At 31.2% G+C, this 22,563-nt stretch overlaps 1 protein-coding gene across 2 annotated transcripts; it reads left to right on the top strand.

The window, feature by feature from the left end:
• The first annotated feature begins 10,421 nt into the window (after positions 1 to 10,421).
• On the top strand, positions 10,422 to 19,472 carry LOC114747743 (proline-rich receptor-like protein kinase PERK1). 2 transcript variants are annotated; one of them, XM_028936088.1, is made up of 11 exons: positions 10,422 to 10,490; positions 10,616 to 10,969; positions 13,012 to 13,083; positions 14,015 to 14,362; positions 16,745 to 17,113; positions 17,919 to 18,005; positions 18,107 to 18,177; positions 18,377 to 18,456; positions 18,620 to 18,767; positions 18,881 to 19,042; positions 19,187 to 19,472. In XM_028936088.1, exons 2-11 carry the CDS (start codon positions 10,873 to 10,875, stop codon positions 19,358 to 19,360), a joined length of 1,608 nt encoding a protein of 535 aa, XP_028791921.1. In that variant the 5' UTR covers positions 10,422 to 10,490; positions 10,616 to 10,872; the 3' UTR covers positions 19,361 to 19,472. The 2 variants fall into 2 exon arrangements, with proteins under 2 accessions (XP_028791921.1, XP_028791920.1); XM_028936087.1 differs by having other exon boundaries at positions 12,997 to 13,083.
• The last annotated feature ends 3,091 nt before the right edge of the window (positions 19,473 to 22,563 follow it).

Here is a 22,563-nt window from a genome sequence, read left to right as displayed (position 1 = left end):
AAATAACATGTGCCTATTGCATCTATTAATCAGATTGCAGATTTTGGACTTGCCGAACTTTCATCAGACACTGATACCCATGTCACCGCAGCTCGAATAAAAGGAACCTTTGGGTAAGTCTTACATACAGTCTTATATTATCTAACTTCTCGTCTGCCTCTCGATGAAGTCCGTGGATTTCCATTAGATAATACGTTTCTTTGAATTACCTTCTCGTCTGCCTCTTTCTTTTCATCTCATGCATAAAGTTTTGTTTTCATTGAATACAGATTCTCGGTTCCAGAATATGCATCTAGCGGGAGACTCACAGAGAAGGCAGATGTCTTCTCCTTTGGTGTTTTGCTCTTGGAGTTGATTACTGGACGAAAACCTGTCCTTCAAACTGGGTCTTCTACGGAAGATAGCCTGGTTGAGTGGGTATGTGCGGTGCTTCATTATTGTTTTTCCTTTTCGATCTGAAGTTTATGTTCGAATTTTTTGTTTAAAGAGGAATGGATCTGATTGATAGATATATGATTCTACAAGCAAGACCGTTACTCTCCACGGCATTGCATAATCGAAATTTTGATGTCCTTGCTGATCCAAAGTTGGAGAATAATTACAACTCGAAAGAGATGTTTCGAATGGCTTCTTGCGCTGCAAATTGTGTTCGCCACTCAGCAGATCGTTCGTCCTAGAATGAACCAGTTAAAATACATTTTTGAGAGTTTTCCCTCCTAGTATTCTTTCCTTTCCATTTTTCTTCCCATCCAAACTAAGAATAAGGGTGTGAGTAAGTTGTGAAGAGTTTGTATAAATTTAATGAGATGTTTGTGCAAAAATGAAGCAGGTAGTGGCTGGTTTATCAGGAAAGATTAGTGTGGATAATTGGAGCGAGGAGAGCACAGAAGTGGAACTGAACAAGTTGTGGAAGGAGGCACTAGGCGGAGGCAATAGAACTGGAGAATTCTGAACCTAGCAGTTCATGAAGCCGCGAAAATAAAACTGAAGGCTCTTCTTGAACTTCTGCTTAATAGACATTTATGTGTTGGTTTCTTTATAATACCATTTCTAATTTTGTGTATTGGTATTGCTCCCCGATAAAAACTTTCTTATTATATACAATCTACTTTGAAAAAGAAACTATAAATTTGTGGGATAATATGGATCAAAATTTTATATTTAGAATTGAAATAAGCCAATTTTCTAACTTTTTATATTTCGGACTGGAGGTAGTACTTCAAATTTTAACAGATGAATTTGAGATGATTGTGGTGCAGTATACTGAAAGACATGTTACAAATGACAGGCAACGCCAAGCTTTGGAAACCAGAAACTTTGAGATCTCATTTGGTATGAAGCATTGAAAACCATTAAAAAAGCATTCAATATGAGGAATTGCTTGTTACTTAAGATTGAACAAATTACACCTATATAGGTGGGACTTGGGAATACCGCATCTTTTAATGGGATTTTCCAATTTCAAGTAACAAATAATTCCGCATATTAAATACTAACTTCTTAATGAGTTTTTCTAACATCAATCCTTGCCTCTTGTTCTTAATGCTTCATACTAAACAGGACCTGAGGGTGGTATTACTGATTCATGGTTGCAGAATGATCACGATGTCGAAGAAACGTTTCAAATGGTTTTCTTGCGCTGCAAATTGTGTCCGCCATTCGGCCATGAATCCTCAAATGAGCCAGGTTAGCAATAGAAATCATCAAATATGCTTTCAAGCTAGTGTAGTTAACTAATTCAGAAGAAAACAATTACAATGCCTTATAGCCTTTGGAATTCAGAGAGAAATTGACTATTTGAGGAGTTTTTTTTTTTTTCATCTTGAAAATTAAAGAAAGGAACAAACAAAAGAGTAAGGTTAACTATTGAATGTAATTAATGCGAGGAAGCAGGCAGTTCAAGCTATAGAAGGAGTGATTTGGCCGGATAATAATGATCTGACGGAGTCAACTTAGCAAAGACCAGACGAAGTTGGGGAAGATGGCACACTAGATAGGATCATATAGCACCAGTGAATCTCATCACCAGTTCTGCCATCAAAATATTCTAATACACATGAAAGTTGAATATGTAGATCTAATGTACAGTTTTTTTTTTCCGGAGGAAAAAAGAGAAGAAGATAAAAGCAAAGGAGGAAAGCCGGACCCTAAAGTTGCAACTCCTTGACTTCTAGTTAACTAATTTAGAAAGACTGAGGAAGTTAAATAAGTTACTTTTAAAGTACTGTTTAATATAAGACCCAGTTAACTAATTTGAAGAGATTAAGAAAATTAGTTAAGTTAGTTATTTGTAATAAATATATACTGACAAATACCCTTGCTAATCTTGGTATTAGATAAAACTATTATTTGATGAAATCTTTAACATGTGTAATTAGTACAAAAAACTACTTTAAAAAAAATGGACAAATATGAAAGGCAAAGTGGATTGAAATCTTATATTTAGAATCAATTGAAAGTCAAACTAGCTCTTATATTGAGAATTAGAGATAATATATACCTATTCTTTTTATCCAAACAAATTTTCCTGGATTATCAACTGATACATAATATAATAATACATATAAATATTTTAAATAGATCATGTGACATATGCTATAATTATGTAATTTTTTAATTTTTTAAATTAGTCAATCAGGTCTTATATTAAAGACAAGAGTAAGTAGTTATATATATATATATATATATAAATATTGCGCTGTGTGATTTTATTTTTGGTCTTCCACGAAAATTGCAACAAACCACCCTGATCCTCTTCAGATGAAATCATGGTCAAGACCCAATAATTTCTCTCTCATCCTTCAAAATCTTTTATCTTATTTTATACTATCTACAAAATAGACAAGATATAAGAAGATTTCGTGGAAAGATAACTTTTTATCCAGAAAAAATATATAGAGGAAAAATAAATAAAAAATATATAACATCTATAAATTCAGTTTAATATCTCCTAAAATTTACACATATTTATAAGTCTGCTTAGGAGATTTGAAAGATGTCTATGATAAACCACCAATGACCTTGTCGTCAACAAGTGTGCATCCATGCTACGATCATCAATCAAATCCGCCACTATTGAGATTCACTATTGAGAAAGACAAATGTGTCGCTCTCATCTTCCTTCCAATGATAATTTTTTTGCTCTATTTTTTTTATAAAAAAAATTTAGGTATTGTAATATGAGAAGACGACCAAACCCGACAAAGTGACTTGCTTAGGGAAAAATAAGCAGTGAATAAAAATTAGACCAATCAGCCGGTTCAACTGGTGAACCGAGAGGGAATAGAACTTGTAGAGAACCAATTAAACCGGTATGAATTGGTAATAAACCGGTTTGGATGATTAAGTTATTATTGGTCCTATTTTTTCTTATTTATCTTCTAATATCTCATCCTCTATAGACTTAAATGAATTTTAATGATAATTTTGGTGTCAATAATTATTAATTTTAGTTAATGATTAATCATAAGATCAAAATTCTCAATATTGTTATAATTTATTATTGTTACAATTAAACTATTATCCTTATATTTTGTTATTAGTGATTATTAATGTTATTATATTTTATTTTTTTAATTAAATTATATTATTTTAATATGACCAGTTGGATCTCGAGTTGATTCCGATCTAATCAACTAACCCTTGAACCACTAGCTAAACCAGTGTAGCGTCCGGTTCAGTTTTTTGTTTATTGAAAATAACTTTCATCTTATTTTTCACAGGAATTATAGGTTAGGTCAAGTCAAGTGCTAGTATCTTCATTTCATATTTTCATTCAGCCCATTATTTTCAAGTCAAAATAAAAGTAAGGAATTGTTTTAATCAAATAATTTATAATTAAATTAAAAGATCCATTTTTCTGAAACGAATTGGCCCAACTTGGTTTTGCAGATGTGGCGCTCCTGTGCTCCGCTTGTTTCTTGTCCTTGAGAAATGAGTTTCTCCGCTTTTCTTTTTATCTATTTTTCATCTCATTCGTTAAAATTAAAATTTGAACAATTCAGATTTTATATTTTATAGAATAATTTCTAAAAAAACTTTATTATTTTTTAAATTGCCACGCCTTTAATTTAGCAGTTTCATTTTATTTTTTTATTTTTTGAAAACTTAGTATTTTATTCATAATTTTGTAAGAGATGAAATTTGGGCAGTTCAAAATTTCTTTTTTTTATCATATTGAGATGATAAGAGAGAAGAAACATCACAATTAATAAAAAGCAGTTGGGTGCATGAATTCAATATGAATAGTACCGCTAGCCGTGGCTCTTAGATTTTAGATTCTAAACTTGAGTTTAGAGTTAACATGTTTATGTGTGTGTAGGTTTAGATTTTTTACTTTTCCGATTCTTAATATAGAACCTTATTGTTAAGTTAATTTTGATCTTAAATATAAGACATATTTCTCATATTTATCAATTTTTTAAATTACCCATGTGGATATTCCCTCAACTATAATCAAGTAAGCAAAGGAGCAAAAATATTAAGAAAGATGATTATGGTATTTTAGAAAAAATATGTCATATTTTTTATAATTAACTAACTTACCTAACTTTTTAATCTAATAAAATTAATTAAATAAATTTCATATTAAGAATAGGAGGAGTATTAAATATAAAAAAATGGGACATGTGCAGTGGTGTGAACCGCGCAAAAAGCAAATGGGGTCCTGATATTAAAGCCCCAGCAACAATTAACAATCCTGGGACCATGCTTGACTTCAATTTTATAGGAAAAATTATTATGGGACCTTCAAGAAGGGATGCAATTATCAAAAAGTTTTATAACAAGCAAGCAACATGACAAATTTCAACAATATAAATAACAATAATAGTTCCCTATCACTCAATTACTACTAAAATTTTTAAGTAGTTGTATTTTTTTCTGGGAATTGTATCGGTGATTTTCTCACAACTCAGTAATGATTGATTGGGTGCTGGTTTTGGTTTAATCAAGCCTCAGTAGGGTTTGCAGTACTGTTTGCAAAAAGTGTTTATTAAGGTGGTCCGAACCAGGTGAGTATGATATGCTTAGTAAATTCTACTTCTGATCCTAAATATAAATACTAGTTAAAGATTCAATTTGATTTTAAATATAAGACTCTAATTTATTTTGTCTCTTATATTTTCTCCCAAAATAGTCTCCCATGGTGAATTCATATGTTAAACTTTATATGAAATTTTAAACTATAGTCTTTTCATGTTTATCCCTATTAAATGTGTACTACTTATTAGCTCTCTGTGATTAACTTTCACTCATTATCTCTCATGTACTCTCTTTAAAAATAAGGGTATAATTGAAAAAAAAAATCTGTATATATATCATACATATTTACTGTTTTTAACTAAATTTAACTAATATTTTGGACTGCGTGATTTTAATAATTGTTTCTTATTATAAGTCGTGGAAGGAGTACCATTCTAAGTCCTTTTCAATGAATTCTCACATATCAATGAATGATAATTAAGTCATTAAATATGTGTTAAGTTGATAAAAAAATTTCAAGTTTATCCTTATTAAAATTTTATTTCCTTCTATATTTACAAATCATTATCATCTTTTTCGTCTTTCTATCTTTTCAACAAGAATTATATAAGAGTTTAGAATAATTAATAGGGATATTTTAAAGAAAACATTATAAATTTAAGAAACCGAGTATAATTAGTTCTTATGTTAAAGAGGGATATATTTTAGGAGTTTTTAGGTTCTCAAATCTTAACGTCGTAAGAAATAGACATTGACTTTATTTCTTGGTTGTCGTCAGCACTGAGGTATTGGGACATGGATCGTATAGGTGAAGAAAATTCAAAACCAATCAATGTCACCAATTAAATGCCTCCACCAGCGTCTAAGCTAACGTGCTCCTCTGGTCCTATTTATAGGGTAGAGAGAGAATGTATTTTTTAGTCCTATTTATAGGGCACTGAAAGAATTTTTTGTATGGATATACAATACTAATGTTGTCCATATCCTTATTTTATGGGCTTACTTATTTAGTAAGTGGATTGGCTGAAATTTCCTGGGAAAACATCCCTAATTAATTTTAGTGGTGAATGGGTCTGACAGGATGTTTGGCTGACTTGTGCTCCTTTTTTTTTTTTGGTGAACGACTTGTGCTCCTTTTTGCCACGAACAATGTATGCTTTAATTCGTAGGGTCTGATGCTGTACAAGAGGAGGTCTTATTGATCTTCATAGCAAAGGAAAGAGGACGAAAAAGAACAATGAAGATATGAGAATGAAAGAGATTATGTGGTAATAAACTGAAGAAAAATGGTGATTGACTTGAGGAAAGAATGGGAGAAGAATAATACCTGACTAGTGTGGAGACAATAGTAGAAAAGAGTGACTAGGAAAAAGAAGGTTTTATAGGAGAGTGCTTAGGGTTTGTTTATAAGAATATAATAATTTTTTCACTCTAAATAATATAATAGTAACAGTAAATAGGTTTTTTTTAATGACTAATGATCACAGTGAGCAACTTGCGTCGAAGTTTGTTGAAGGTGGTGCGTACCAAATTTTTGCTTTTAATGTTCATGTTGGTGATCTTGGTCTGCATGACAAACAGTATATATGTTTCGTTGCTTCAACTAAGGCTGTGAAGAGAATAGATGAGTTTCCTGTTATTCATTTAACTTGAAAAATGTTTTTGAAATTTATGGGGGAATATCTGAAGAATTTTTTTTTTATGACAAGATTTTGTCACGATTTTTGATTTGTGAATGGTTGAAGCCTTGAAGGTGAATATGATTTCTAAAAAAGTTTTGGATGATGCAGATATTTATGAACTTTTGAAACATTGGAGTTTTGTTAGTCCTATAAAGCTTATTGGAATATATAGGAAGGAATTGGAGATTATAATACATGAAGTGGTCACGTCAAAAGGATGGTATTGTGGTTTTGATCTTGTAAGCTTAATGTGTTATCCCATTTTAATTTACATATTGATGCTTTTATCTTTTTGCGGTGATGGAAATTAAATTTTATCAGTCAATCAAAGGAGTTGAGTATTAAGCTTTATGATGAGTGTGCTGCCGTTGCTTTTGCCAAGATAAAAGCCAGGGGGTGAGAGCTGGGGATTTTTTAATTACACAATATGCTGTTGGCATGGTTTATAAGAATCATGGTATGACAATTTTCCCTTCATTTGTTAATAAGTCACAAGTTCATGTTTGTAATTTCTATTAATAGCAAGATTCAATATTTATTGGACGGAGCGAGATATTTTATCATACTTATAGTTGTTATATGCAATTGGATCTGTGCTTAGCTCATTTTGGGGTGTCACAAGGGTGTTATTTGATGATGATCTTAAGTTGCTGCTATACTTGCGCACCACAACTGCTGCCGCATGTATGTACCTCCATAATATTTTTCTTATTTTGTTTTTCTGTGGCATTTGGATCCCCCTCTTTTCAAATCATTGAGTAGTGTTATTCAAAGTTCTTGGCAATGTAACTAGCGGCATATGCTTTAAAAGAGTTGCTCTAATCTCATTTTGATATGATATCCCCACATTGAGTGATGTTTAATGGACGATAGCAGTTATTGATTGACATTTTTGTGGCCGTGCATCGCACGGGGGATTTTGCTAGTTAAATAAAAGAAAGAAGAGGGAGAAGAGCTGGGATATTAATAAACACAGGTTGGAATTTTCTTCTCCCATAATGGTCCATGACTGAGCTGGGTGTGGGAGTGGGGTTAGTCAAATAAAAACCAAGAATGAAGGGGACGGGTATGGCTGGAAGGTGAGCGAATTGGATAATCAAGAGAGTAATATACTAATATAAAATTACTTTAAAAAATCAAAACTCTTTTTTATCGGGTTTTTCATTGGAGTCATTGAAGCTATAAAGTCCATGATGTTAATTTTTTGCACCCCATTATTTTCTTAAAACTTCAATAACAAGTAAGTAATATGAATTTGTTGTTATTTCTTGCACTGAAATTTGTTATTGAACGTTGTGAACTTGTTATGAGATTTTTTAATAATTACATTTTTTTTTAAATGTCCATGATGATTTTTCAAATTTGAGCGGTGCTTGGTCCCTGAGTTGTTAATGGTTGTTGGGGTTCAAATGTTAGGATTCCCATTCGCTTTTTTTGTGCGGTTCAAACCAACCCATCGCACGCGTTCATTCGTGCGCCCAAATTCTTTTTATTAAGAGTAAAATACACCGATTATCCTTTTATTTTATCTCAATTATAGAAGCTTTTCTTTAATTCTAAAAACATAAATCTTCCTTACAGTTAAAACATATGTTACACAAAGCTCCCTCTTATATTTAATATTTTATTTCCATCCATCTAAATTGTTAGTTGACCGTTAGGTTTGACTTTAAATTATTTTTTAACCAAAATGCCCTTTTTTAAATAAACAATTATTGAGACATTTATATTTTCCAAAAAATGTTTTTATAAAATCAAAAAATAATTATCTTTAAAATTTTTAATATGGTATAAAATTTATTAATTTTTATCTAAATCATAAGATTTTATAATTTTCATATTTTACTTTAAATCATAGAATTAGTTTATTTTTTAATCAAATCTTTTATGTGTGCCTTAACTGAATAAAATTGATGTAACTTTAAAAATATATTTTAGGAAATTATTAGAATGAGGAGTAAAATGATCAATAAATTTTATTTTGATATAAATTTTAGTTAAAAAAATATTTTTAGAATATTCCTAACGGTGTTAACTAATTGGACCAAACTGTATGTTTTTAAAATAAAGGAAAGGTCTGTGTAATTTGATACAAACTAGAAGAGTAGTCAGAGTATTTTACTTTTTTATTAATTGTGGGAGAAAGACCCAAAACTATCATTTCGATCATAAGATCTAGTTGGTGAAATTATAGAAGACAGATACTGAAATCATGAAAAAAGAGAGTAGTTAAAAAATTGACTCAAAAGATACCTTAAGATCAGTAAAATATTACATAAAAAAATAACTTTAATTAGGACGCTGATCAGTGGGCGAGTGAGTGAGTGCTATTAAGAAAACGAAAAAGTACTTTAAGCTGCCCATTTCTTCAAAACAAAACACTCGTAACAGCACAATAAAAAACAAGAGAAATTTTTCCGGGAACCAAATATTAACGTTGTAAGAAATAGATATCACTTTTAATCTTTAATATAAAAACTAGTTTGACTTTCAATTTACTCCAAAATATAAGACTCCAATTCACTTTATCTCTCATATTTATCTATTTTTTAAAAAATAATTATTATAGTAGTTGCATATGTTAAAAGTTTAATCAACTAGTAGTTTTAATTAACACGTGATTAGCAAGGGTATTATAAACATCCCATTTTGTCTGGGCCTATTAAAAAAAAAAAAAGATAATTAAAAAAAAATCCTCCTTGATTCTCCCTTAAAGGGGCTATGGCTCCGCCTTACTCAGGCTCACCGCCTCCACCTTACCCCAAACATTACACTCCTCCTATTCTAAATATAAGACCCTTTTTATAGTATAAATTACACTACAAAAAAGGTTTTATATTTAGAATTAGAGGACTAACATATTATTAAAGAAACGGTAATATGAGGGCGAGGGTCAATAAGAACAATTCATACTCATAAATACAAACTCTTCCATGGTCCAGCTATAGTATTGACAAACCCCCAGTTAGCCAGTCTTCAGCTGACTTTCACAAAGTCCTTATTCCTCTCTTAAAATAATATGAAATATACTAATATAAAAACAAACTTTAAAAATCAAAGCTCCTTTTATCGGGTTTTTCATTGGAGCCATTGAAACCATAAATTCCATGATGTTAATTTTTCGTACTCCATTATATTCTTAAAACTTAAAAAATCTATCTTCATTTCACAATAATGATGTAGGAAGAAAAAAGGTACTCTCTCTAATCCTTATTATACGGAATTTTTAAAAAAATTACTTTTAATGTTTTTATTAGATATTTAATAATTTCAATGAATATTAAATAATTTTTTCATATACATTCATATTTAAAATTAAAGTCACACTTCTTTGGTTTTATATGTGGATTCAAAAGTCATCTGTCTAAATTTACAATTCACACTTGTTAGATATACAGGTGGATAATCTCCCTAATTTTTGCAGACTTTACATACGTATTTACAAGCATTTTCATCATATTTTATCAAATTCGTGTGACTTATTTATAATGAAGATCCCCTTAATTATTTGGGACATATTTAATTAGTTAGATCTTAAAAAATACAGCAAAATAAGTCATTATTATATATGCGCAATTAAGAAAATGAGAAAATATATGAAGTTCCTCATTTCTCCAAAAAAAAAAAAAACCCTCGTGGCAGCCACAATAAAAAACAAGAGAAATTAATTTCGTCGTGAACCAAATATTAACGTTGTAAGAAATAGATATAATTGACTTTAATTAATTTCTGAGCCTTGGCCAGCTCAGACGTGGATCATGGGTCAAGAAAATTCTAAAGCAATCGATCTCACTAATTAAATGCATCCAGCCGGCGTCTGTTGCTGTATGGAACAGTGCAATTAAGCAAATTTAATTAATATTCCATAATTTTGACTGAGACAGAGTCAACATGGAGTCAATGAGTCTTGCTATATACCATGACATTCCTTGCTCGCTGCTGCTTCGCAGAGACACCCGTGAACGAAGAAGCCACGACTCTTCGACGGCGATACATCCACCGTCTCTGAATACACCTCTCCCCTGCGCCTGATACAGACGCACCACCTCCGCCTCCGCCTCCGCCTGACCCAGAGGGCCCCTACTGGCTGCCTCCGCCTCCGCCCCCACCCAGACCGCCGTATGTACCGCCTGCAGAACCACCTCCGGTGCCCCATGGGTCCATATCAACCGGGGTAATTGCAGGAGTAGTGATTGGTTCGGTGCTGATGATGATAGTGGGGTTAGTATCTGCTGGTTTGTTTATATGGAGAAGGAACAGGGCGAGAGAAAGAGAAAACCCCTCTGCACCACCACAACCCCAAGGTATAAAAACCTTTTTCGCTTTTCTTTGATTTCAGGATTTTGCTTGGGAAGGTTTGGTAGATTGGTCTTCCCTCTTCCCTCTTCTTTGTTTTTATTTAATTTTACTTTTACAATCACTCAGTGTTTTGCATAAAAATTATCCATATTCGTTCGTCTTCTTCTTGGATCATTCATAAGAAATGGTGTGTCTGTGTTTTAAAATATCATTCTACATGATCATGCAGAAACACTCATGCATCATCATGTCACAAGAGTTATTTCTTTTAATATTTTCAACAGTTACACTATCTCTAAAGACCCCTTTTCTAGCTATACATGTAATTTTTTAAATTGACTAATAACCCACTATCTATGTGTGTGTGTGTGTGTGTGTGTGTGTATGCACAATTATTTAGATTTCCTCTGCTTAGAGAGAAAATATTAAAAAAAAAAAGATTAGTAAAACAATAAGATATGTGTTTTCTCCTTCCTCTTTTGTTCTTCGGATGTGGCTTCTCCCACTTTCAGATATATTCATACATACACGCATATATATTTATACGCACACATACATATGCTTACGTATTAATTTCAGATTTCGAAATTTAAGGATGTTAACCTATTAGCTGAAATGGCATTCGAATTTTCTGCATAAATTCGATGTCTGATCTGTTTCTTCTATTGTTGTATTTGAAGACTAGTTCTTGACGTATTTCATTTGCTGGTATTATTAATCGAAAATGAAGACATTTTTTTTATTTTAGCTAAAGTATATTTTTAGTCCCTACTTTAAAAAGCATACTATTCATTTAATCAAAAAATCTTTAACAAGAAATGATGATATTGCAAAAATGAATGTTGATAAAACATTATCAAATACTAACATTTTAATTTTAATTTTCAAAACAACCATGATTGTTACAAAACAAACATCACTTAAGACTAATAATTTTAATGTTAAAAAACTAAAAATATATTTTTTTTAAGGTTAAACTACCAAACTAATCGTATATAAAATTAAAGCACGAAATATATAATTTTGTCTAAATCTTTTACGTGACCTACAAGAGCATTTTGTAAGCATTACCTCCAAGAGCCATTTTGAAGCGCTTACGCTTGCATACCTAGGTATATGAGAACGCTTACATACCAAGCCTTTTGAAAACACTTCTCGATCTAGACCCCGGCCCCCGGGGGGGATGGTGATTTAGGTTTTTTCTTTGTTTATTTTAATAGTAGAAAGTTGGGTTGGTGTAACATCTATTAATCTATTAATAAGGAAATGATAGAAAATACTTCTCTAGTCATAAATATAAAACTCATTTTATAGTGTAAATTACACTATAAAATCACTCTTCCATTTAAAACAGGAGAAGTAGTTTAAAATTATTCGATTATATGCAAAGATTGTCAATAAGGAGGGGTGAGCAAACAATCTTTAATTAGTTCTATGAAGAAAAATAGGGAAAGAATAAGAAGGGCACTTATTAAACAAGTTAATAAACAAGATCTCCCGATTAACAACTTATTGCAATAATTGGTGTTAAAGAGAGTATAATGTTATTATGCATCTCATATAACTGATCTCATTTATTGGGGTTATGTTTTTTTTCTTGTTTTTTTACCTTTATAACAAAGCCAATTATATATGAAAGGAAAGTACATAAAGACAATAGAACATACCGAGCACCAACTTGCCAGAAAAGTAGAAAGACAAAACCCGTCAACTACAGAGACTACCAATAATGTAACTATCCATACTGATGACCAAATTAAGATTACCAACAAACCGAAGGATAAAAAAGATATTATAGTCAACTTCCGGCAACATGAGGAAAACCGAGGCTAAATTTTGATAATATAAAAGAAAAAAGGCATTAATATATTTAAGTTAAAATAAGATATTTCTTAGGAAAATAATTTGTATCTTTCTAGAAATAAAAAACTGAACAAGTTGAAAAATATGGAATTATTGAACAGTACTTCTATATTGAAGTATCATAAATTCGTATTTTTCTTTGCAGTTGTTAACTAGCCTTTAATTTCAGTATGTATTTTTGCAGACGTCAACCACCCACAGTTAGAAAGCCATGACCGGCCATCAGCCTCGGCCATGACTTCTCAATCACAACTAGGTAAGGTTAAATTAAGGAATTTTTTTTCTTATTTTTATAGTTTTGACTGGATTATAACTTGATTTTTAAATTTTAAAAGAAAAATAAAAAAACGTGAAAATTGTAAAATTACAAATCAGAACCTGTTACAAGATTTGTATAGGTTCTAACAACAATCGAATGGCAAATGAAAATAAAATTTTGACAAAATATCTTATTTGCAATTTCACAATTTTCAGTTATTTTCTTGCGATTTTTTCCTTAAATTTTACAACACAATCTTTATAGCTTTAGCTTGCTTGTAACTTAATCTTTAAATTTTAACTTAATACAACTCAGTTCATATTTAACACTAGAGTCACACTTCTTTGGTTTTATGTATGGATTCAAAAGTCATCTTTCTAAATTTACAATTCACTCTTGTTAGATGTACAAGTGGATAATCTCGATCCATAATTTTTGCAGACTTTACATACGTATTTACAAGCATTTTCATCATAATTTATCAAATTCGTGTGACTTATTTATACACGAAGAGACCCTTATTTGGGACATATTTAATTACGTAGATCTTAAAAAATACAGCAAAATAACTCACATGTTAAGGGTTTAATCAACTAGTAGTTTTAATTAATACGTGATTAGTAAGGGTATTGTAAACACCCCATTTTATCTAGGTCTATCAAAAAAAAACATGAAAAAAATAAAAAGATAATTAAAAAAAATCCTTCTCGATTCTTCCTTGAAGGGCACGTTTGGCCAGCTTAGACGTGGATCATGGGTGAGAAAAATTCTAAAGCAATCGATCTCACTAATTGGATGCCTCCAGTTGTAACCGTGCAATTAAGAAAATTTAATTAATATTCCATAATTTTGACTGAGACAGAGTCAACGTGGAGTCAATGAGTCTTTGTATATACCATGACATTCCTTGCTCGCTGCTGCTTCACAGAGACACACTTGAACGAAGAAGCCACAGCTCTTCGACGGCGATATGTCTTTGCCCTCTCTGCCTGTACGCCACAAGACTCCCGGCCGTCCCGCCGCCTCCTCTCCTACAGTGATGAATACTCTATAGAGTTGGCACCGTCTACCTCGCCATCTCTAACCTCGCCGTCTCCCTCGCCCTCTTACCCGCCGCCTCCTTCCCCACCGGCCGGACCACAGCTAGGCGATCTATTACTGGGGGCTTTGCTTAGCTCGCTGATGACTCTGTTGCTGCTGACTTTGGTGATTGGTGTCTTTTACGTATGGAGAAAGAGGAGGCACTCACCACAACCACCAAACCAACCAGCAGCTGGTAAGCCCTTTCTGATTTCCTCTCTTGATTTACGCATTTCGCTTTACAATCCAATGAGGGTCAGGTTCCTCTTCTTTGTTTTATTTGATTTTACATTACACTCATCAGTTAGCTAGCATATCATTTTACATTTTTAATTTATAAGACATATACTAAAACATTATTTTATTTTACATTTCCTGTGTTTCTTGGATCATTTACGAACAGGCGCCTCAAAGAGGTAATGAATTATAGACTAATTTTAAGATGTTCACATGCGTCTCATATTTTTGTAAGAAAATAATTAGTATTTATTATTTTGAAGTTTCTTTTTCACAACTAATAGAAATGATAGAAGTCTGATTTGGTCAAATGCATACGCCAAAAAGCAAACAAATTAAATCACCCCACATCTAACAGAGGTGGCAGAGGTAAACTCTTTTTATTAACATCATGCTTTATTATTAACGACAAACAATTAAATAAGTGGGGTAGGGGAGGGCAGGCTATATATCCCCATCTGGTTTGTATATTGCATTAATTTCCATCTATGTGAAGTGCATGTTACAACGTTATTATCCATGAACTAAATGGGAGATTTCAGATCTAAATTTCATTTAAACAATATTCCATAAAATTTTAATACAGATCGCCTCATAATTTTAATAAAATGTTATATATATTTGCAGGCACGCATTAATTTCAAAAATATGAAATTAGAAAAAGAATTATAACTAATTCGAATTCATTAGTACACAAAATAAATAAGGTAATGCAATGCATTGCAAAAAGAAAATGGGAGATAAAAATGTCATAAGATTAATAACTTGATAAAAGATAAAAAAACGAGTTGCAAAAAACTCTCATGAAGCACAAAAATTAATTATTTTTAAATGGGATTTAATGAGTTTAATTTTAAATATCACATGATATTCATAATTTTTTAGACTAAATTTCAAATTGAATAAACAGAAACTAGGAAAGTTCAGTGCATTATATAAAAACTAACTCACTGTTGCCTTCTTGATTGATTTTCTAACTTTGTAATGATAAACGCTAAGTTTTTCATGTTCAAAGCTTTTACGCAATGCGAAAATGATAGAAAATTCTCATTTATCTAGGTTTCCAAAAAAAGGAGGCATTATAGTCAATTCCTAAAAATTTCCAATCCCTCTTTGGTTATATAACCTAATTATAACTTTAACAAATTCAGTAACCCAAATAAAAATTTGGATTATTTAAGTGTCTTTTCAAGGAATTTTCTCAAGTTATTTTTTTAGATCGAAAGTGAAATATTGAATTGAGTTGGTAAGTGAAATAGAGGCATGGCAACATAGTGACCATCGGTATAAAAAGCATCTAAATAGCGCACAAGTTATCAAAACTTTTTTGAGTAAAATAAACTAATTATCTTCTTGTTTATCTAAATCATACAAATTTTCTTTCTATTTTGAAAATGTATATTAACTTTTCTTAAAATTGAAATGTATATTATATAAATTTCCCTTATATAATTGAGAATCCATTTTCATTCACTCAAGCCATTAGTTGACCATTAAGTTTGACTCTTAAACTATTGTTTTGACCAAAATACCCCTCATCAACATAATAATGATTTAAACACAGTTCTTAAAAAATAATTTTAATGCAAGAAAATATAATTATATTACATATGTTTGTATTGATTTTGATTACATTATAAAATTTTACAATTTAATTTTTCATCACATTTATCGTTTTCTTTTAAATAGCTAAAAACATGTTTCAAAGCATATTATTTTGGTCAGAGTATAAATGTTATAAGTTTGAGATATTATATAAATCATTTATATTTAAAATTTAAAATTTTTAAATACATTTTTTATAAACATTTATTAAAAACATTGAGTCAATTACATGTTTATTAAAAACTTATTGAAATTTTTAATCATTTCTTTTTATATCTGTGTTAACTAAATTATTTGTACTTCTATGCCAATATGATAAAAAATAAAGGAACAATCATTTGAAAAAATAAAAATAAATAAAAGAAAAATAAAAAAACACTTAAACTCTTGAAAATAATTTGAACCAAAAATAAGGATTAAATATGCTGAAGTGTAGATAAAAGGGATGTGCATGTAGTTAAGGCAAAACGCAAGGAATGTTAGAATATTTTACTCTAAATTTTACTATGAACAAAAACATATGTCAAGTTGCTTATATTAATTAGGTCAAGTTCATACGTGGATTTATAAATGTATATTTAGTAGTTAATAATAGCAAAATAACTATTACGATTGAAAAACTTGGTCCAATAGATATAAATAACTCGACTTAAATTTTATCCTTATACAATACATATATATACGTGCATACATGTGTGTGTGTTTTATTGATCATTGATGTTACCTTCTCTTGCAGCTGAAGAGGTTGCAGTCTCGCTTCTACCATCTTCCATTGCTTTTGAACACTCACCGGGCACATTTACATATGAAGAATTAGAGTTGGCAACAGATGGATTCTCAGAGTCAAATTTTCTGGGCCAAGGCGGTTTTGGCACTGTCCATAAAGGAGTTCTTCCTAAAAATAATCAAAGTGTCGCCATTAAGCAGCAAAGATCTGGAAGCAGACAGGGAATGCAAGAGTTCCAGACTGAAGTGAAGGTCATTAGTCGAGTCCATCACAGACATCTTGTTTCCCTTGTTGGCTACTGCATTGCTGAATCTCAAAGGACGTTGATGCTTGTTTATGAGTTTGTCCCTAATAAAACCCTAGACTTCCAACTCCACGGTATGATTTAGGGCCTGTTTCACAATGTTGTAGGTTTCTGTAGGTTTTTTAATGACTCGTTTAGCTGTTGATATATGGGGAAATCACTATCAGATCCCAAATAAAGAATATAATTACCAAAAAATTTTAATAATAAGTGAGCAGTTTGGAACTTCTTGTCATTTTCTACATTGAGAACTTGTCATTTACTAGTTTTGAGACTTTACGGTGATTATGTTCCTTCTTTGGAACCACAGTCTGTAATTTTCCCTTGATAAATCATGAAAAATTGTTAAAAGGGAATTATCATAACATGTATATAGATATGTTAAACATAGATAGGAATGTTTCCAAGGTCTTGGAATCTCTTAATGTTAATTTTGAATAAGGTTTTCATTCCTTGGTAAAAAATGAACTGAAGTATCCCTATTTATGGCATTATGAGAAGAAGGTCCCTTTACAGTTCCTATAATAGAAGTCTTAGTCCTAAAAAGGAAGAACTAGAGGGATGGGTTTTATTGGAACCCAAATATTGTTCAAAAGGCAAATTTGATTTTACCAGCTATAGGACGGGGCTGCATTCTATGAACATAGACATCCACATAGAACAATTGTGATGAGGATTCATCTTTTGTTCTTTTTTTTTTTTTTGGGTTTGGCATGCAGTGTGTGATAACTCATTAGTTGCTTACTTTAGGAAAATTGTTCCTATGGATGCATGCATTGGCCATTTCTTTTATATGGTTGTTCATTATGGCGGAAATGATATCTTGCCTAATCGTACAAGTAAAGATACAATAATGGATATATATGTGCAATCATTCAGGAGAAGATACAGAAACTCTGGACTGGTCAACAAGGATGAAGATTGCTAATGGCTCTGCAAAGGGATTGGCATATCTGCATGAAGACTGTGGGTTTAATTACTTGATATAACGTCCCATGACAAAGAAAACTTATTTCACTCTCACAGAAGTTTTACTTTTCAGTCCAATATTGTTTGTTACGTTGTAGGTGAACCCAAAATCATACATCGTGACATCAAGGCAGCAAACATTCTTATTGATAACAATTTTGAGCCAAAGGTAGTTTTAATACCTCTTTAGAGGTTCAATCAAAGATAAACCTCAATTATCTTGTTCAAACACCAAAGTCATGTGTATTAGAAAGAAATATAGAATGGTTGCAATTTAATCCAGGACAATCGTCAAACTGTATCAACATCCATATCAATTAAAATGATGATGATAATAATAATATGTGCTTATTGTATATATTAATCAGATTGCAGATTTTGGACTTGCCAAACTTTCATCAGACACTGATACCCATGTCACTACAGCTCGAATAAAAGGAACCTTTGGGTAAGTCTTACATACAGTCTTATATTATCTAAATCCTCTGGTCTACCTCTCGATGAAGTCCGTGGATTTCCATTAGATAATACGTTTCTTTGAATTACCTTCTTTCACCATTAATTGTTTCTTTCCATCTTCACGCATAAAGTTCTGTTTTCATTGAATACAGATACTTGGCTCCAGAATATGCATCTAGCGGGAGACTCACAGAGAAGGCAGATGTCTTCTCCTTTGGTGTCGTGCTCTTGGAGTTGATTACTGGCCGAAAACCTGTTCTTCAAACTGGGTCTTTTACAGAAGACAGCCTGGTTGAGTGGGTATGTGCGGTGCTTCATTATTATTTTTCCTTTTCGATCTTAAGTTTGTGTTCGAATTTTTTGTTTAAAGAGGAATGGATCTGATTGATAGATACTACTATATGATTATACAGGCAAGAAGGTTACTCTCCACGGCATTGGATAATCGAAATTTTGAGGTTCTTGCTGATCCAAAGTTGCAGAATAATTACAACTCCGAAGAGATGTTTCGAATGGCTTCTTGTGCTGCAAATTGTGTGCGCCACTCAGCAGATCGTCGTCCTCGAATGAGCCAGGTTAAAATATGTTTTTGAGAGTTTTCCCTCCTAGTATTCTTTCCTCCCTATTTTTCTTCCCATCCAAACTAAGAATAAGGGTGTGGATTAAGTTGTGAAGAGTTTGTATAAATTTAATGAGATGTTTATGCAAAAATGAAGCAGGTAGTGGATGGTTTAGCAGGAAAGATTAGCGTGGATAATTGGAACGAGGAGAGCACAGAAGTGGACCTGAACAAGTTTTGGAAGGGGGCACTAGGCGGAGGCAATAGCACTGGAGAATACAGTGAACCTAGCAGTTCATCAAGCCGCGAAAATACAACTGAAGGCTCTTCTTGAGCTTCTGCTGAATACACATTTATCTGTTGGCTTTTTACAATACCATTTCTAATTATATGCATTGGTATTGCTCCTTGATAAAAACTTTCTCATTATATACAATCTACTTTGAAAAGGAAATTATAAATTTGTGAGACAATATGGATCAAAATTTTATATTTAGAATCGAAATAAGCCAATTCTCTAATTTTCATATTTAGGACTGGAAGTAGTATTTCAAATTTTAACAGATGAATCAGAGATAACTGTGGTGCAGTGCACTGAAAGACATGCTACAAATCGCAGGCAATGCCAAGCTTTGGAAACCAGAAACTTTGAGGTCTCATTTGGTATGCAGCATTGAAAACCATCAAAAGAGCATTCAAAAATGAGGAATTGCTTGTTACTTAAAATTGGACAAACTTATATAGGTGGGACTTGGGAATACCGCATCTTTTAATGGGATTTTCCAATTCCAAGTAACTAGTAATTCTGCATACTAAACATTAACTTTTTAATGGGTTTTTTCAACATCAATTCTTGCCTCTCATTCTTAATACTTTATACCAATCGGGACCTGAAGGTGGTATTGCAGAATGATTACGATGTTGAAGAAACGTTTTGAATTGTTTTCTTGCGCTGCAAATTGTGTCCACCATTCGGCCACGAATCCTTCTCGAATGAGCCAGGTTACCAGTAGAAATCATCAAATATGCTTTCAAGCTAGTGTAGTTAATTAATTCAGAAGAAAACAATTACGATGCCTTATAGCCTTTGGAATTCAGATAGAAATGGACTACTTGAGAGGAGTTGTTTTTTTGTTTCGTCTTGAAAACTAAAGAAAGGAACAAACAAAAGAGCAAGGTTAACTATTGAATGTAATTAATGTGAGGGAGCAGGCGGTTCAAGCTATAGAAGGAGTGATTTGGCCGGATAATAATGATCTGACGGAATCAACTTAGCGAAGACCAGAAGAAGTTGAGGAAGATGGCACACTAGATAGGATCATATAGCACCAGTGAATCTCATCACCAGTTCTGCCACCAAAATATTCAAATGCACATGAATATGTAGATCTAATGTGCAGTTTTTTTTTTTTGAAAAAAAAGATAAAAGCAGAGGAGGAAAGCCGGACCCTAAAGCTGTAGCTCCCTATCCTGACGTCTCAGTTAAAATTGAGGAAGTTAAATAAATTACTTTTAAAATACTTTTTAATGTAGGACCCAATTAACTAATTTGATAAGATTAAGAAAATTAGTTTAATTAGTTATTTGTAATAACTAGGTGTTGACTTTCTTAAAATACCCTTACTGATTTATGTATTAGATAAAACTATTATTTGATGAAACATTTAACATGTGTAATTAGTACAAGAATTATTTTGATAAAATGGATAAATATGAAAAACAAAGTAGATTGAAGTTTTATATTTAGAATCAAATTGAAAGTCAAATTAACTCTTATATTAAGAATTAAAGGTAGTATTATACTTATTGTTTTTGTCCAGACAAAATTTGCCCGGGTTATCAACTGATACATAATATAATGATGCAAATAAATATTTTAGATAGATCATGTGACATACACTATAATTAAGTAATTTTTTTAATTTTTTAAAATTAGTCAACCAGGTTTCATATTAAAGACAGGAGTTAGTAGTTATATATATATATATATATATATATATATATAATATTGCGCTGTGTGATTTTATTTTTTATCTTCCACGAAAATTGCAACAAAATACCCTGTTCCTCTCCAGATGAAATCACGATCAAGACCCCATAATTTCTCTCTCATACTTCAAAATCTTTTATCTTATTTTATATTATCTACAAAATAGAAAAGATATAAGAAGATTTCGTGGAAAGATAACTTTTTATCTAGAAAAAAATGTTTACAGGAAAAATAAATAAAAAAATATAGGATTAATTAATCCGCAAGTCCTTATAGTTTTAATGAATTTTGAATTAGATCTCTATAGTTTTTTTTTCTTTTTATCAGGTCCTTATACTTTTATCTTTTTTTAATTAGGTCCTTGTATTTATTTTTCTTTTAATTAAGTCCTTATAATTTCACTAAACTTTTAATCAGGTCCATGTAGTTTTAATTTTATTTATTAATTAAATATAAGCTTAATTAAATAGATTAATACTGAAATATAAAATATTAATAATTAAATTAAATTAATAATTATGTAATAAAAAAGTAATAGAATTAATTAATTTAGGAAATTTTTTTAGAACGATTAATTTTTTTGCTGAAAAAATTAAAATCATTATAATAATTCAATATCTTTAGAATATTATTGTTTATAAACTAATATTAAATAATATATACTATTTTATGTTTATATAATAGTACTATTAGAATTTATAAAAAAAAATTCAGTGACTTAATTAAAAATAAGGTGAACTCATAAGGACTTGATAAAAAAAAAATACAAGGACCTAATTAAAAACAGGTGAAAGTATAAGAACCTGAAAAAAAAAAAAACTATAAGGACCTGATTCAAAATTAGTTGAAACTATAAGGAGTTATAAATTAATTATCCCAAAAATATATAATATCTATAAATTCAGTTTAATACCTCCTAAAATTTATACATATTCAATTATAAAATGTACATTTAACACCAAGCACACCCTAAGAAAGCCATAACTCTGCCTTAGGAGATGTGAAAGGTGGAAAATTGATGTCTATGACATGTGAATCAATAATTAGAAAAGAAGTTCAGACCACCAATGACCTTGTCGTCAATTGATGTGCATCCATGTTACGATCATCAATCAAATCCGCCATCATTGAGATTCACTATTAAGAAAGACAAATGCGTCCCTGTAAAATAACTTTCGTGCCTGTTTGGAAGGGCTTAAAATATCTCTATAAACACGTTTTATATAAATCGAGATAAAATACTTTGTATTCTATAAATCATTATTGAAAAACTATTTATACATTATTACAAGCAGGTCCGAACATCTTATTTATCAACGGGATTGTAGGTGAGGTCAAGTCAAGGCTAGTATCATCATTTCATACTTTCATTCAGCCCATTATTTTCAAGTAAAAAAAAATGTAAGGAATTGTTTTAATTAAAATAATTTATAATTAAATTAAAAGATTCATTTTTTCTGTAACGAATTGGCCCAATTCGGTTTTGCAGATGTGGCGCTCCTGTGCCCCGCTTCATTGGGAAATGAGTTTCTCCGCTTTTCTTTTTT

Source organism: Neltuma alba, unplaced genomic scaffold (genome assembly GCF_004799145.2).
Source record: "Neltuma alba isolate B1F8T4 unplaced genomic scaffold, ASM479914v2 tig00005425_pilon, whole genome shotgun sequence".
Taxonomy (NCBI): domain Eukaryota; kingdom Viridiplantae; phylum Streptophyta; class Magnoliopsida; order Fabales; family Fabaceae; genus Neltuma; species Neltuma alba.
The sequence above is the reverse complement of the archived record's forward strand: the minus strand, read 5'-3'. Positions and strand labels throughout refer to the sequence as shown.